Source organism: Diadema antillarum, unplaced genomic scaffold (genome assembly GCF_040938485.1).
Source record: "Diadema antillarum isolate AM-2024a unplaced genomic scaffold, OU_Dant_1.0 seq00000981_RagTag, whole genome shotgun sequence".
Classification (NCBI taxonomy): Eukaryota; Metazoa; Echinodermata; class Echinoidea; order Diadematoida; family Diadematidae; genus Diadema; species Diadema antillarum.
The window spans coordinates 1,123,066-1,137,732 of record NW_027271821.1 but is presented as its reverse complement, the minus strand read 5'-3'; the positions used below and the strand labels follow the sequence as shown (position 1 = coordinate 1,137,732).

The window sequence follows — 14,667 nt, the reverse complement described above, 5'->3', positions numbered from 1 at the left end:
GCACTACATTGGAGCTTTGAAACTTCTACACAGAATTTCAGTCGTGACCTTTGACCTTGACCTTTGACCTATATTGTACATTTTGATACAAAATGCTACTCCTTCGCCATTTCTAACCCAATTTCGATTCCGTTTGCTTTATGTGATGGCACTAGGTGAGGGCTTCAAAACTTCTACACAGAATTTTGACCTTTGACTTCTTTGACCTTGATTTTTGACCCATATTATACATTGGCTACAAAATGCTACTCCTTCGCCATTTCTAACCCGATTTCGATTCTGTTTGCTTTATGTGATGGCACTAGGTAAGGGCTTCAAAACTTCTGCACAGAATTTTGACCTTTGACTTCTTTGACCTTTGACCTTAATTTTTGACCTACATTTTGTTGTACATTTTGCTACAAAATGCTAATCCTTCGCCATTTCTAACCCGATTTCGATTCCGTTTGCTTTATGTGATGGCACTAGGTGAGCGCTTCAAAATTTCTACACAGAATTTTGACCTTTGACTTCTTTGACCTTTGACCTTGATTTTTGACCTATATTGTACATTTTGCTACAAAATGCTACTTCCGGCGGGGACATATATTACGCACCGCGTAATTTCTACTTTTCCTTGTTGTTTGATGATGTAGGACTGTGCATAGAGTTGTCATGCTTCACTCGTGGTCTGCTTTCAATGAACCTCAGATCTGCGTGAATATATGAGAAGCATGGACTTATTTGCTCCTCAAAGCGTATGTGACCGTGCATCACAAAACGAACAAAAAGTCGCACCCCTTGATTTAAACGTGAGGACTCGAAAAAGGTGAAACGGGTCAACCAAGTCAATATTCAGTTTTTTCATATTTTCTTAAAGAGATTCCCTTCTTTTACATTATTCTTAAGTTTGGGATCATACAATGAATGGAAAAGTGCATTTTCAGAAGTTTTTCTAAAACCCTTTTTTTGTAGAGTAGTGAGATCAGGTATGTCTTAGAGGCCCATTTTCATTTCTTGATAACCCTTTGCACACTCTTCACTTTCAAGTCTGATAACTTTTGAAAGGATAATGCTACTGCTTTGAAAGTTGGCATTAATCATGGGCAGAATGTGTTGATAGAGCGTGCTCAATTTCAATTTAATTTGATAATCCCTTCATTGTTGTTGCTCCAGTGGTTTACATTCTGTTTTTGTCACATTCATCGCACAGCTAGCACGGTTTGGGAAAGATTAAGCGCTTGAATAGACAGATAGACCCTGTACTTCAGAGCCTCTTTTCTTGATTCCCACTTTTCCAGAGTGAGCGCTTTCTTTCCAATATTTAGATAGGTTAGGAGAGTCCATTTGAATTGAGTTATACATTATTTTAAAGCTTAGAGTCTGCTCTTTTAGAATCTGTCCTTAACTAAAAATCCATGTCTGGTGACTTTTTGTTTGTTTTGTGGTGCAGGGTCACATATCTCCCAAAACTCAACAAAAATGCCGATACTAGACCAAACTGGATTCTTCAATCCCTTTTCCTCCATAATTCTTGTCCTCAGAGCTTTTATTTCAGACGTGCCAACTACACCTGACAAAGTATTAACCGCCCAAATATAGATGAACATCACACATTCCCTACGACAGTTAAGAATATCACATCTGTTATGTAAAGTGTATTGGACTTCCTACATTCAACATAGATGCAATGGAATCTCATTATGTGTAACACAAGGAGTTGGATTTGCTAAGTTTTTAACAAATAAAAGATGTGAACAAGTTGATGCTGTGCTGTTAGTCTGGCGAGTAGCAAAACCAGTCAGTTTTGGCCGCTAAAACTCTTTGCTGTGGTAACTGTAAAATAGTCAGAGACATCTGCCTGAAGGAGGCCCTTGAATTGTTTCGTGATGCCCCCTGCGGGATCTGTCCCATCTTGATCTGTCTGTACCTATAGGTGGTGGCCAAGCTACTGCTACATGGGGCCAAGTGCAATATCAAGGACTCCCGTGGGAACACCCCGCTCCACTACTGCTGCCTGAACGGCCACGTGGATCCTGCTGAAGTACTCATTCAGGTAACAAGAAGAAGAACAGCAACAATAGCAAGAACAGTTTTCTAGAACACTGAAGACTGGAAATGACAATTGCACGTACCATTGTGCGTCACAGGGATAGAGGGTTGTGGTCATTCAGAATCTGCAGTCCAGAAACAACAACAGTCCCAAAATGAAAATGAAATTTAAAAAAAAGCATTATGGGATGACTAAATGAAACTACTGTAACAACGAAGTCATTCTAGACTCAAACAGTACAGGGTTTCTCTCTGTAAATGAAAAGCAACTCTCAAAGCAGTTGGTTGTTCCAAATTGTTCTCGAAATTAGTAGCTATAGACATGTGCATAGCCTTCAAACATTGAATATGTTCACTGTAGTGTTATGAATACACTGCCTGAAGTAGCTGTTCAGATTAATGTGGACACTATTGTTTTAGCATTGTAATTCAAAAGTTTCACTCCAGCTGACTGGAAGATGGTTTTTAAGCATCTGGTGAATGTAAAGACAATACAGCTTCAAAGTGATAAAAATTGTATGGTATGTCAGAGTTTGTTTCTCAGAAAGTTTGCTTTTACTGTTTTTGCAATAATTGTAGTGCCATCATGACTGATACACTACTGTTTTGTTGTTTCCTGGCTCCTACCATCATAGCAACTGCAATTAATGCATTTTCACAGTGATTGCAACCCACCTTTTAAATTTGTCACTTATTGAAATTAAATATATGATAAATAAATAAATGTATTTCAAACCTGTAAGAATGAAAAGTGTCAATCCAAAGGGCTCGTAAAACAGAGCTATCATGCGTATCTACAATTGTACACTGTGAATGATCCTGTGTTATATTGCAAGACCTTGTTGCATTGATGAAACAATAAATGTATTTGCCTTTTTTATATTCATATATCTTTTTTTTTTTTCCTTCTCCTGGTAGCATGGTGCCAGCGTTAACCAGATCAACCAAAGAGGCAACAGCCCCCTGCATGAGGCGGCCAGGTTCAACTTTGCACCCCTGGTCAGACTACTGCTTGACCTTGGCCAAGCCAACCCACACCTGAGGAACAAGGCGCAGCAGATACCCCTCCGACTCACACAGGTCAGGACCCACATGATGTATGTAGAAATCACCACCTTAGGCTTAATAATTGGATCGCAGAGGTTTCTCACATAGAACTACATAGGTGGGACTAGTCAATTGGATGATTCAGTCTAAAGCAAGCAAAACAGGAAGAACATTCAAAAGAACATAACATACGTGATGATAATATCTTATAGACTATGATAGACTCTACGAGGCTGCAGGCAACTGTTCAATTGATGTCCCAAATTAGAACCAATCAGGGGATCAGAATCGAGGATTCATGAAATGAGGTTGATAAGTATTCTTTATTTTCTCTCCTTGTAGAAGCGCAGCGACATCGCCCAGATGCTGAAGATGGCGATGAGGAGAGACGACGACGTGGAGTCTGTGACGTCCACGGAGACCAACACCTCCTCGGGCTCCTCCCAGGCGGATCCCACGGATGCCAACCAAGAGGCTGGCCCTCTCAGTCCGGACCACAGCCACTCAGCAGCAGCTGAGGACCCAGCAGGCATCCCAGCCAACGCCCAGGCCGACGCCAAACCAAACAGTTAGTGTTTGTGCCATGTGTGAGGATGTGTTTGTTGGGGAAAAGTTTAAAACTGCTTGCATGCAAAGGAACATTATGCAGAGCTGCACACTAACCCATTTTTATACTGGTCCGACCTGTCTGTCAGACCAGTAGGTACCAAGGTTTTCCATATTTTACTGGTCCATTCCTGAAAAAGCTACTGGTCTGACAGTGATATTTACTGGTCAGGGACCGTCTGACCAGTGCCAGTGTGCAGCGTTGCATTATGCATATTTCAGGAACATCAAAACATATCTTCAAACAATGGAGTGATTCTTTGACAGAGAGGCAGAAGGCATTAAGTCACCAAATTGTAAATCATCGAGATCCTTATGCTTCTCAAGTGACATAACAGAAGCATCAATAGCATTTCTGCTGTATTTTGCACTTTATCTGCATGTCCTTTCATGAGAGATCAATCACAAATTACTTGATGAGCCAACAATTCACTGTTGACCGTGGTTAAGCTTTTATCTTCATAAAAGGAGAAATGATGTATTAAGCACACGGCAAGTCATTTGACCCCTCTTTTTCTCTGACATATGAGAATGACTTGAAGGGATTGAATAGATAAAGACTGCAGTCATGTAACAAAACAAGAAAAAAACAGAAGGATGAAATGGTCAACATTAATGTAAAATACACCAAACTTAGCATGCAAATGCGAAGTTCAATAAGCCAGTTCATAGTTCCACTCTGTGCATGAGCAGACAAATTTCATTTGTACCAACAGGCATATTGGTTTTCAAATTCACTGCGATAATCATCTGTGATGTGACGATTATTCACATAATCCTTATAAATGGATGGTGCTTGCCCGCACATCCACCTTACAGCGACAAACTGTTCATTAAAATCTTATATTTGGCGGAAAATTTATCAATGCATATGACACAAACAGTGAAATGGGTGCATCCCCAATGGAGCATCTTCCAACCTACGCAACTTAATTCTTTTCTTTTAACATGAATTCCATGAGTTTTTATGTCGGGCAAGCTTATGCATTATGTCACTTTGAAAATGAATGAAATGCCTATGTAAACCAAATGAGAAAAGAGAAAGGTCATTGGTAACAAATTTGCACATGAGCTAAAGAACAAACTGGCTTATTCTATTAGAACTCTGCTTTTTAATTGATGCACTTGTAAATTCTCCTGTGTTTCCCCTTCCCTCTCTCTCTCTTCAATTTCCTCGTATTTTGTGGCCTGATTTGTTGTTCATGCTCTCATTCACTTTGATATTCACACGCAATATGGTTTATTTGTGTACTTTTTTTTTCAACCCATTGGATATGTGTTACCCTTACAAAAGAATACCTTTACTAAGTGCAATGTTACCTATGGAATGTCACACACGCATGGTCACATCGTATTTACAACAGCACCACTTTCATCTCAGGCTTTTAACAGTATGCAATAATGTAACGATATGAAATCTTTTTTCATTTTTCTTTTTTTTTTTCTTTTTTTGAGGATTCAGAGCATGTTCCTTCCAAAGTTGGATTTACTGAATGAATGCATGTGAGGAAAGACTGTGTAGGAAGATATGTATTTATAGTAAATGTCACTCAGAAACACTTAGGCAGAAGAATAACCAATGTATGTACGTACACATCTGTGCAAGAATGCGTGAAATAAGAAAGCAGAATATTGGCATCCCATCTGCCTGCTATCTTCATGGCTCGTCTTCGCCCTCTCCCCCCCCCCCCTTTTACCCCCCCCCCCCCCTCCCCAAACACTCCCCAATCATGCATGCAGAATCTTCACTGAGACCGCTGTCCATGCATGAGTTCTCAGACTATTTCGGCGACACGGACCGCTCCAGCATCAGGGCTCTGAACCAGTCCATTAGGGAGTTTGAGCCGGCCCGCCAGCTGCGGCACGTCGAGGTTGAGGATAAGCAGCAGCTCAATTGGAATCTCTACCTTCGTCACCAGGTGAGAGAAAGAGGACACCAAAATTTTTCCTCATGATGCGAGGATTATCCCCTCCCCCTTTTCCTATCTCTCACTCACTATCTGTAGTCAGAGATAGTCCAAGGTAATTCTGGAATGAGAGTTTAGAATGAAAACAAACATACAATTGTAGTCTCTTAGCCGTCCTCCGGGCATACATTTCCATGTATTTTAGCTCCGGTTGGGCATTGTGAGAATCGTCCCAGGAGAATGTGCCAACACATGCAGCTGAAGGGGACACAAGGTTTATGTTGCGAAGCCCTCGTGGGGATGTCATGTTTTTCTCCGTTCTCTTCCTTTGTCTCATCCTGCTTCTCAACTGCTTCCCCTTCAAATCTTTGTTAAGACTCTGTGTTTCTCTTTATCAACCACAGCTTGAAATTCAACATTTCGATCGGCGGAAGCTGAGGCGGGCGAAGACGGAGGACAAAAGCGGCCCCTTCCTTGACTGGATGGAGGAACATGGCCAGCATGCCTCTCATGTGGAGAACGTGGAAGTTCATTATCATGGCGTGAAAGACTCTGATACAAGTGCAGAGGGCTCCTCGATTGCGTGTCGTAGCCCAGAGCCAAGTGACATTGAGATGATGAGCAGAAATGTAGGCAGTGGTTGTCATAGTGACCCAACATCACTTGGTGCTTTGACAAGAGATGATGTTGCTTTGCTAGACTCAGAAACAATTGCGAGTGTCGCCGACGGTGTTGTTACTGGAGAGGACACCAGAGATGTTTGCTGTGTTACCAAGAAGAGCGCCGGTGCAGTGCTTTTGGATGAGGGATGCAGCACAACAGAGCGAGGGTCATTACCACCATCAATCAGTGACGATGTTAACTCACCCCCAGGCGGGGAATGTGATCCGTTAGGAAGCAAATCCCAGGGTGGATCCCCGCCAAGCAGCAGCAGCCCTATCATGCCCTCCCAGAGAGAGGCAAGGGAGGAGAACATTGGAGACGCTCTAACGACAACGTCAACACCAGCAGCAGGGGCCAGGGCGGGTGATGCAGGCATCTTGTCCAAGAGCGTCGACGGTGGAGACCCGACCGTGTCCGCTGTGCAGAGTCCCGTTTGGGCAGACGACCACCGCAATTATGGAGCAAAACCGGGGACTAACGATGATGGAGTGAATGGCCTAGAGGCGCCATTAGGCAGGGATGACGCTGGGACCGCGGACAAACAAACGGGTGCCAAATATGTTGTCTCAGTCGTCCCGGCCGGCATAGCCATCAATGGGGCATGCCAGGGTGAAGAATGACATGAGGCCACAGCTCGTTACGCAGTGGTCCCACGATCTGATCAGATTACCAAAAGCAAACCACAAACACGCTGAGGGAGAAGGAGATTGACGTGCATGATGAGGAAGTACTTATGAAGACATATTTTTGTTTTGTTTTGTTTTACGCCACATGTTTGTTTGTTTCTGTATGATTGAGCATGTGTTATCTCTCTCTCTGACTCCCAAGATACTTTAAAAGACAAATATATAGAAAATAACTTTGTCTCCTGCATAGATTTTTGGATTCATATCATATTTCAAGTTTCTTCAAAGAGTATGGAAACTTTTTTGACCAACAATGTTAGCAAATGTGGAAAGAGGAAAGGAAAGTTGTCTAATGGAAGAATTCACACTCAGTATAAGCTGAGGGGAAGAGCTGTGAAGAAAAGATACAATTTATTGTTTTATTCTTGAGATGAGCATGACTTATTTAAGCTTGATATGCTGATGTATAATTTGCCAGAGTTTTTCATTGTGCATTTCCAGAGTGAAAGATCAAATCAATCTGGTTTCATAACAGTGCCAAAGTTGAATGAAGAAAAAGACCATGAAAAAGAAACAATTATGGTGTTGTTTTTTCTCCATCAAGGAGTTTCTTCATCAATGTTGTTTTAATTATCCCCATGAAAAAAAAAAAAAAACACAAAACACCTCTATCATAACCGAGTTCTTAGTACATGAAATGAATTCAGCTTTGAAAATTCCATTTTGCTGAGAATGAGACCTGGAATGGTTTGGGAACTACTAGTACTGAGTAATTGGTGAAATTCAGTTTATTTGGCAGTTGGAGCACTCGGCACTTCACACTTTCTTCATTTGCACACAAATATGAATAGTATAATGTAACAGATTATTCATCATGTGGCCTTTTCAAAGCAAACCCTTGTGGTCACTCCACTAACACAGCAGCAGTTGCTCTATCTAAGCACCATTTGACCAAATGCTGCAACAGCAACAAAATGTAGATGCATAACGCCACAGTAGTAACTCTAACTTGTGATGGGAAGCAACAAAAAAGCAAAAACAAAAACAAAAACAAGGCTCATGTAGTGATGTGGTGTCGTGTTCTAGCTATCTTTGTGATGAGTGGGACCATCGCACAGTTCTTGGTAATCTCTCTCATCTTACTGACTTCTCTTCTCTTTTCTGAGTGTAATACCATCCAAAAAAAGAAAAGAAAAGAAAACATATCTTGCTTGCTGTGTCAGGTTCAAAGATACCTTGCAACCTTCTTGGTTTGTGAAATGAAAGCTCCTTACAGGTGGAAATAAGCCAATATCATGGTATGTAACAGCTGATCTCTAAAAGGGATGGTTTAGTTTTGGTTGAGACCTGGCTTCAGGTTTCTAACTTTTTTTTTTTTGATGAGATAATGAGAAACCTCTTATGAAATATGGAAGAGCATGTAATTCCAGGAGGAATTCAGTGTTTGTTTGATGAAAATTGGTTTCAAAATGGCCGATATATCCAAAATAAAGCGATCCTAATAAAAGGTGGAACTCACCTTTTATTGGGATCGTGTTGTTGTACTTTGCATTTGGACATCTCAGCCATTTCAAAACCGATTTTCATCAAATGAACTTTGAATATCTCTTAGAATTGTGGGCGCTATAACATTTCATAAGTTGTTTCTTAGTATCTTGCAAAAAGTTAAAAGCTCAGTCCTCATCTCCACCAGTACTATAATATCCCTTTAAAGAGTAAAGCATGATACACAACGACTAATCAGAAGTCATGTCCTTGTTGTATGTGGGTTCTTGTGACAGGCAAGCTTGTTATGATATCAGGGTTCCACTGCATCAAAGTTGACCGTCTATCAATAGGAACATCATGATTATTACACCTTGGTATGATGAAACAGTGTTGTGTATCTCGTATTAGTATAAACTGTGGTGTAGTAGCATGTGATAAGGCCGTGGAGTCATAATATCATCAGGCTGAGACTTTTGGCCATGATGTCCCTTATGACCCAGATCTAGTAGTGGGTATTATACAACACATGTATTGATCCTTGCCATCTGATTGGATGAATGCAGGTCACATGACATTTAGAAGAATCAGCTCTCCCGTGCTCACTCTTAATGGCGGTGCAATAGACCTCTATTGAACGGTTAATCAAGTGCGCCAGCAGTGCAATAGATCCTAGGACACACGGAACTTGTGTATCGTAAAGCATTGATGCATAATGTATATGTGCACCCGTTTCAAGACCTAGAGCCAGATCTAGATCTAGACCTAACTGTTAGTCCTCCTCCTAGATTGGCTTAACATTAAATCTATTTGGGTCCATACCAGGCCTATATCGTGTGTTGTATAAAACAAATATTCAATGTTTAATCAGTCATGCGACGGTCCGAATATTACATTCGGTGCAAGTTTAACCATTCTATTCAACTCCGCTTCGCATTGTTACGCACGCTCATGTAGTATTTGGAACCATCACACTCATAAACATTGAATATTTGTATACTAGATGATGCTGGAGTAGCAATCATAATGGCAGGACCCTATAGCTGAGCAGTGCTGACATACATGAATCCACCCTAGATATATGACACCATATTGCTACTATCGTTATTAATGATTATTTTATACGGTAAGGGGCTGAAGCTTTTTTTTTCCTCTTTTGTCTTGTAAATAAATATATGTATTTCCTGCCGTTGAGATATACCCCCCCCCCCCCCCCAACATGCCCCAATCATTTCTGCTTACCAGATATAAGTATGTTCCATTGTATATTTTGTTGTCTGCCAAGATGAAGAACATAATCGCAGACTTGTATCACAGTCATTTTTGAAAAAAAAAAAAATCTCTTTCAAACTTCGTTTATGGCACGCACCTGTTTTGCAGAGCCGGGAGAAAAGACAACAGTGGTTATTGACAAATTTGTCAATTTTGAGGAGAAAATTTAACCTGTGTTGGCGAGTTTGTAGTCGTGTTGATTTATGCCACTAACTTTTTAACTCCACACATCAATGTACTGTAAAATACCATATTTTTCGCGGCATGAAATTTTCGCGAGTTGCCGCTAACATTCAATGCGTATAGTGTAGACGAGAACTTTCGTGTGCATTTTAATTTTGCAAATCTTGGCTCTCGCGAAATTTGCGAAATTAAAATGCAAGCGCACATTCCTTGTTTGTCAGTAACCAGCAATAATCAATATTGGCTTTCTTTACCCTATCTGTACCAGGGACTTTGCACAGTGTGTGTAATGCAATGGGAATTTCTATGCCTGTTGGAACTCAAAGCACACACAGGGTTAATCAAATGCACTCTTCTGTTTCTTGGTCTTTGTGTAGTCCTTTCTTGTTCAGTTAGTTCCTTTCTATTTTGATGTTGATGTTGTTATAATGTTTGTTTCTTATTTGAAGAGAGGACTTGTATCAAATTCTATATGGGGGGGGGGGGGGTAACATCGTAGCGATAGCAACAATGACGAAAAACAAACTCGATATTGCTTAAATGTGTCACTGTTGTCTTGGTACTTTATGCACATCCATGTAACTTTATTCCAGCTCTGATCTCCCATCCCAATTTGCTCGCAATGTTTTTCTGTCGATAAGAAAAAATGCGACCAACAGAGTTGGTTTGGAATTTCATCAGCTGTGAGTCCCATTCTGGCCAAAAGCAGAATATGCTTGGAAAGAAACGGTAATGATAAGAAAAAAAAGGCTCCGGGGTTATTCCTTTCTTAGATTTTGCACATTTGCGACTGTCCCTGCTTGAGGCTGGAAATGTTTTCCTAGTTGCTCGCAACTGACATATAAAAATTGAGACATGCATGTAGTATGATATTAGATATGGAATCTTTGGAGATTCTCTCTTTTTTTCTCAATTATGAAATATATCAGCCAAGCGGAATGAAGTATTCTTGTTTTGAAATTGAATGACAATTTGTCAGAGGACATGGGCAACAGGTTTGTGTTCTGAGAAAAATCATTACTTTCATGCTTAAAAGATTACTATTTTTGACACGATGTGTTACCCGAGACACCTTAAGTGGTCCATATAATGGAGTCCTAGTTTTGGGGCTAGAATGAAATATGGATCCCCTTTCTTTTTTTAAATTTCAGATAGCTATATGGCAGTGACCTTCATCTCAGTGCTCTGTGAATGTGTCACAAAGTATTTCTTCATCGAAGATTGCCGTATTAGTTTGTGAATCCACAGTTTGCAGTCAATCTTATGGCTGTGTTTTAGTGATCTGTTTCAGAGCAACTCATGAAAGCACATTAGTTTGGGATCAAGTTCTTTTTTTTTCCCTTTCTTTACTTTTTTACAAAATTCAAAGAAAGTCAGCGAGGCAAGTGAGAACACACATAATCATGATTGTGTTGTCCTTATATTTTTCTCACCAAGCCGCCATTCATGAGGTATTGTATTTCTCTAAGATAGTGTGAGAAGCATACCAGAAATTTTTATGTGTGTTTTGTTTGTAGCTGAAATACCAGTGTCGCATAGTGGGAGAGAGTGACGGTAATGTAGACAAAGTTTGCCTTGATGAGAGAGGAAAAAAATTAATGATTAATGAGACACAGGAATACTTTAATATTGTGTACATTTCACTAAATGAGATATATATATATTATGTATACATGTAAGTAATATAACCACAGTTATGATTTATCCATTCACCATGTGATATGTTATCTACCATGGATGTATAGACGTATCTGATTTCAAATCCTGTGGAATAAATCTCAATACAACTGACACTCAAAAGTGCTGCTTGTGCCGATGTTATTAATGTATGTTAGTTGACGTGTCTGTGTGGAAATGGTGTATACGTATTAGGGGTGTCTGACTAGCTCTATGACTTGAGACAGACAACACCAAATACTCTTGGCACTACCAGAGACTCCAACCCCAAGCACCTTCTGATCTGGAGATTCTTCCGCCTGAAATCCCTAGCGAGCAGGAGACCCTAACTTGATGTGTGCGAAGCGCGAAGTTCTAGGATTCTAGATGCTCTCTCCATGCTATCTAAGGCTTTATTTTTCAACATACGCTGACACTAAGTTAAAAATCATTTCAAGCGGGAGACACAGAGCCAGGGTGGGAGAAATTAAATCTCAAGCGGGAGACACAGAGCCAGGGCGGGAGAAAGAGAGATTTAGCAAAAATGGGCTTTCGGCGGGAGATCTCCCGTCGAAAACGGGAGAGTTGGAGTCTCTGCACTACTACTTCTGCTACTGCAACCATTACTGCTAGTACTACTACATCTGCTGACTACTATTACTACTACTACGTCGTCTCTACTACTACTACTACTACTACCACTACTACTACTACTACTACTACTACTACTGTACTACTACTACTACTACTGTACTACTACTACTACTACTACTACTACTACTACTACATCTGCTGACTACTATTACTACTACTACGTCGTCTCTACTACTACTACTACTACTACTACTACTTCTTCTTCTACTACTACTACTGCTGCTACTACTGTTACTACTGTACTGTTACTACTGTTACTACTGCTACTACTGCTACTACTACTACTACTATAACTTTTACTGCTCCTATAAAAATGCATATTTTGTTATCAGTGAATTATGCCTGATATAACTTCATGGGTTTGTTTAGTTTTTGAATGAAAACGGTGTAACTTGTTCGCACCAATGCAATGATGATGTTTAGAAAGAATCCACAGTTTAATTCAGTTGAAAAAAAAAAAACAACAGCAACAAACAAAAAGCTCTGCGGGAGAAGCAAAATTTGCTAAATGACTTCCAAGTTGTTATACACTGTATGTTGATCTGATTTGAAAATTTCTGCCTCTGTAGCAGATAAATTGTGTATATACATATATATATATATATATATATATATATATATGAAATGATATGAAATGAAATTTATTTACTAAACAAACGTCGTCAACATAGTCAAAACAGTCAATAGTTAAAGTACAGTTTTGGCAAAAAAGAACCGGCAATAGCGCGCAGGCTAGTCGAGGCCAGTCCTTTCAATGATATAGATTATATGACGTACGTGTATTTACAATATTCACAGATTCTGAAGCAATATTATATATTATATGTACATATTTACAGGTTTTCATAGGGGATCACTTATACATTACATTGTATTTGATAAGAGATACAGTTGTAATTCCGTAATGATTTGGTATATACATGGTATGATTTGCATATACATACAGACATTCAAATTGTACTGTATGTTACAAAAAAACTGTGATTCAGCAGAATACAGCTGCTTATTTTTGTTTTGTTTCACAATTTCAGTGTGAAAATGAACCTGATGTAGAATGAAATTCAAATAAAGAATATCATAAAAAGGTGTGTGTGTGCGTGCTTGAGTGTTTCCGCCCGTGTGTATGTGGTGTGTGTCTGAGTGTTTGTGTATTTGTGTATTTGTGTCTGCTAAGGATATGAAAAGCGGTCACAATCTGGAACATTGATTAAGACAGCCATCAGGTTTCCAATACACGCCCCTTTTCTTGTCTTTATTTCCCCTCGAGACACAGACATAGTGATGCAATTACAAGAAACGTGTCAATGTAGCGCATAGCCCTGAAGATATAGGATATTTTGGTAACATTAAACATTATTTGAAGTATTCCTGACAACTGAACACTATTCGCGCATGTCTTTTCCTTTCAGACAAGGGCAATCCCAAGTCGCTGGGGTAAGATAAACAAACCCCATCGTAATTCGGCCTGTATGCATGAAAATTCTAAACGCGAACAATACTTGTTTCCGTAACAAGTATCTCCTTCAAAATCTCCCGTCTTTGGTAAGAGATACTCTAATGATTTCACCTTGTTCTCTAGAGGAATCGTGCATCAGGACTTCACTCTCAAATCGTTAGATAAAGCGCGATCTTGGTTTGGTATCATCACTCGCCATTTCAGAACACGAACATCCAGAGCTTTTATTTTTTGTTTCGCTTGCTCATGTTTTCTCCCATTTCATAGCTTATATGTAAACACTTATTAATCCCCGGCATCAGCGGATTCGTCATCGATATCAGGCCTAGTTTGCAAATCACTGGCACACATTCTTGTTTAAACAGACCAACCAAATTGAGCGCTTCAGCTCTTATTCACAGCAAGAGATTCGATTTCATAAAGCAGGGCAATGTTCCACGTTGACAAAAAGAGGGAAAGGGAGGGGGGGGGGGGGGGGGGCAAAATAGAGGAGGAGGGGAACTCCGAAACATTACTGGGGGAGTGCAAAATGCATTCCGGAATCAAAAGTTAACTGGATATCTCCAGCGATCATCACGTGATTCCCAGATGACTTTACCGTCTGCGATTGGTGCGCTGCAAAGCGCCGAGATGTGTATCAGTTGCTGTGGGACTTAACCCAGTTTTGCAATTGCCATCGCATATTTCATAATCTTCTTTTTTTTCCGGTTCTCTACACTCTTGGTTTACTATCGCAGAGTCCTTACAGCTTAAACAATCACACATCCCCCATGCACAGTACAGTGGAACAATCTTTGGTAACGTGAAACAGAACAACGAAATGAAACAGAAAAACGACGAAAAAAAATCGAAGTATGCCAATTTTCCTCGAATTTAAAGATCTCCTTATACAAATGAATCCGTCGGGAGAATCCCTCACTACAGCAAGTACATCGCTTCGCGATTTTGGCTTCATGGATTTTTGTTTCGACATCACAAAAACAACGAACAGTCCCTACGTGTCGATTTAAGACCGATAAACCCCCACCATGTCAGATTTCTTCTCCCGTTTCGCTAAAAGCAGGAAATTTAATCGCGGGAA

The 14,667-nt window shown here is 40.1% G+C and overlaps 1 protein-coding gene across 1 annotated transcript in view; it reads left to right on the top strand.

The window, feature by feature from the left end:
• The window catches only part of LOC139742168 (ankyrin repeat domain-containing protein 27-like), a 38,602-nt gene extending 31,219 nt beyond the window's left edge, over window positions 1–7,383 (top strand). The window contains exons 20-24 of the mRNA XM_071652739.1: window positions 1,916–2,035; window positions 2,950–3,111; window positions 3,421–3,563; window positions 5,348–5,603; window positions 5,996–7,383. Of these exons, the coding sequence (XP_071508840.1) occupies window positions 1,916–2,035; window positions 2,950–3,111; window positions 3,421–3,563; window positions 5,348–5,603; window positions 5,996–6,874 (1,560 nt within the window). The 3' untranslated portion in view covers window positions 6,875–7,383. The remainder of the gene's footprint in view (window positions 1–1,915; window positions 2,036–2,949; window positions 3,112–3,420; window positions 3,564–5,347; window positions 5,604–5,995) is intronic.
• Window positions 7,384–14,667: the final 7,284 nt, after the last annotated feature.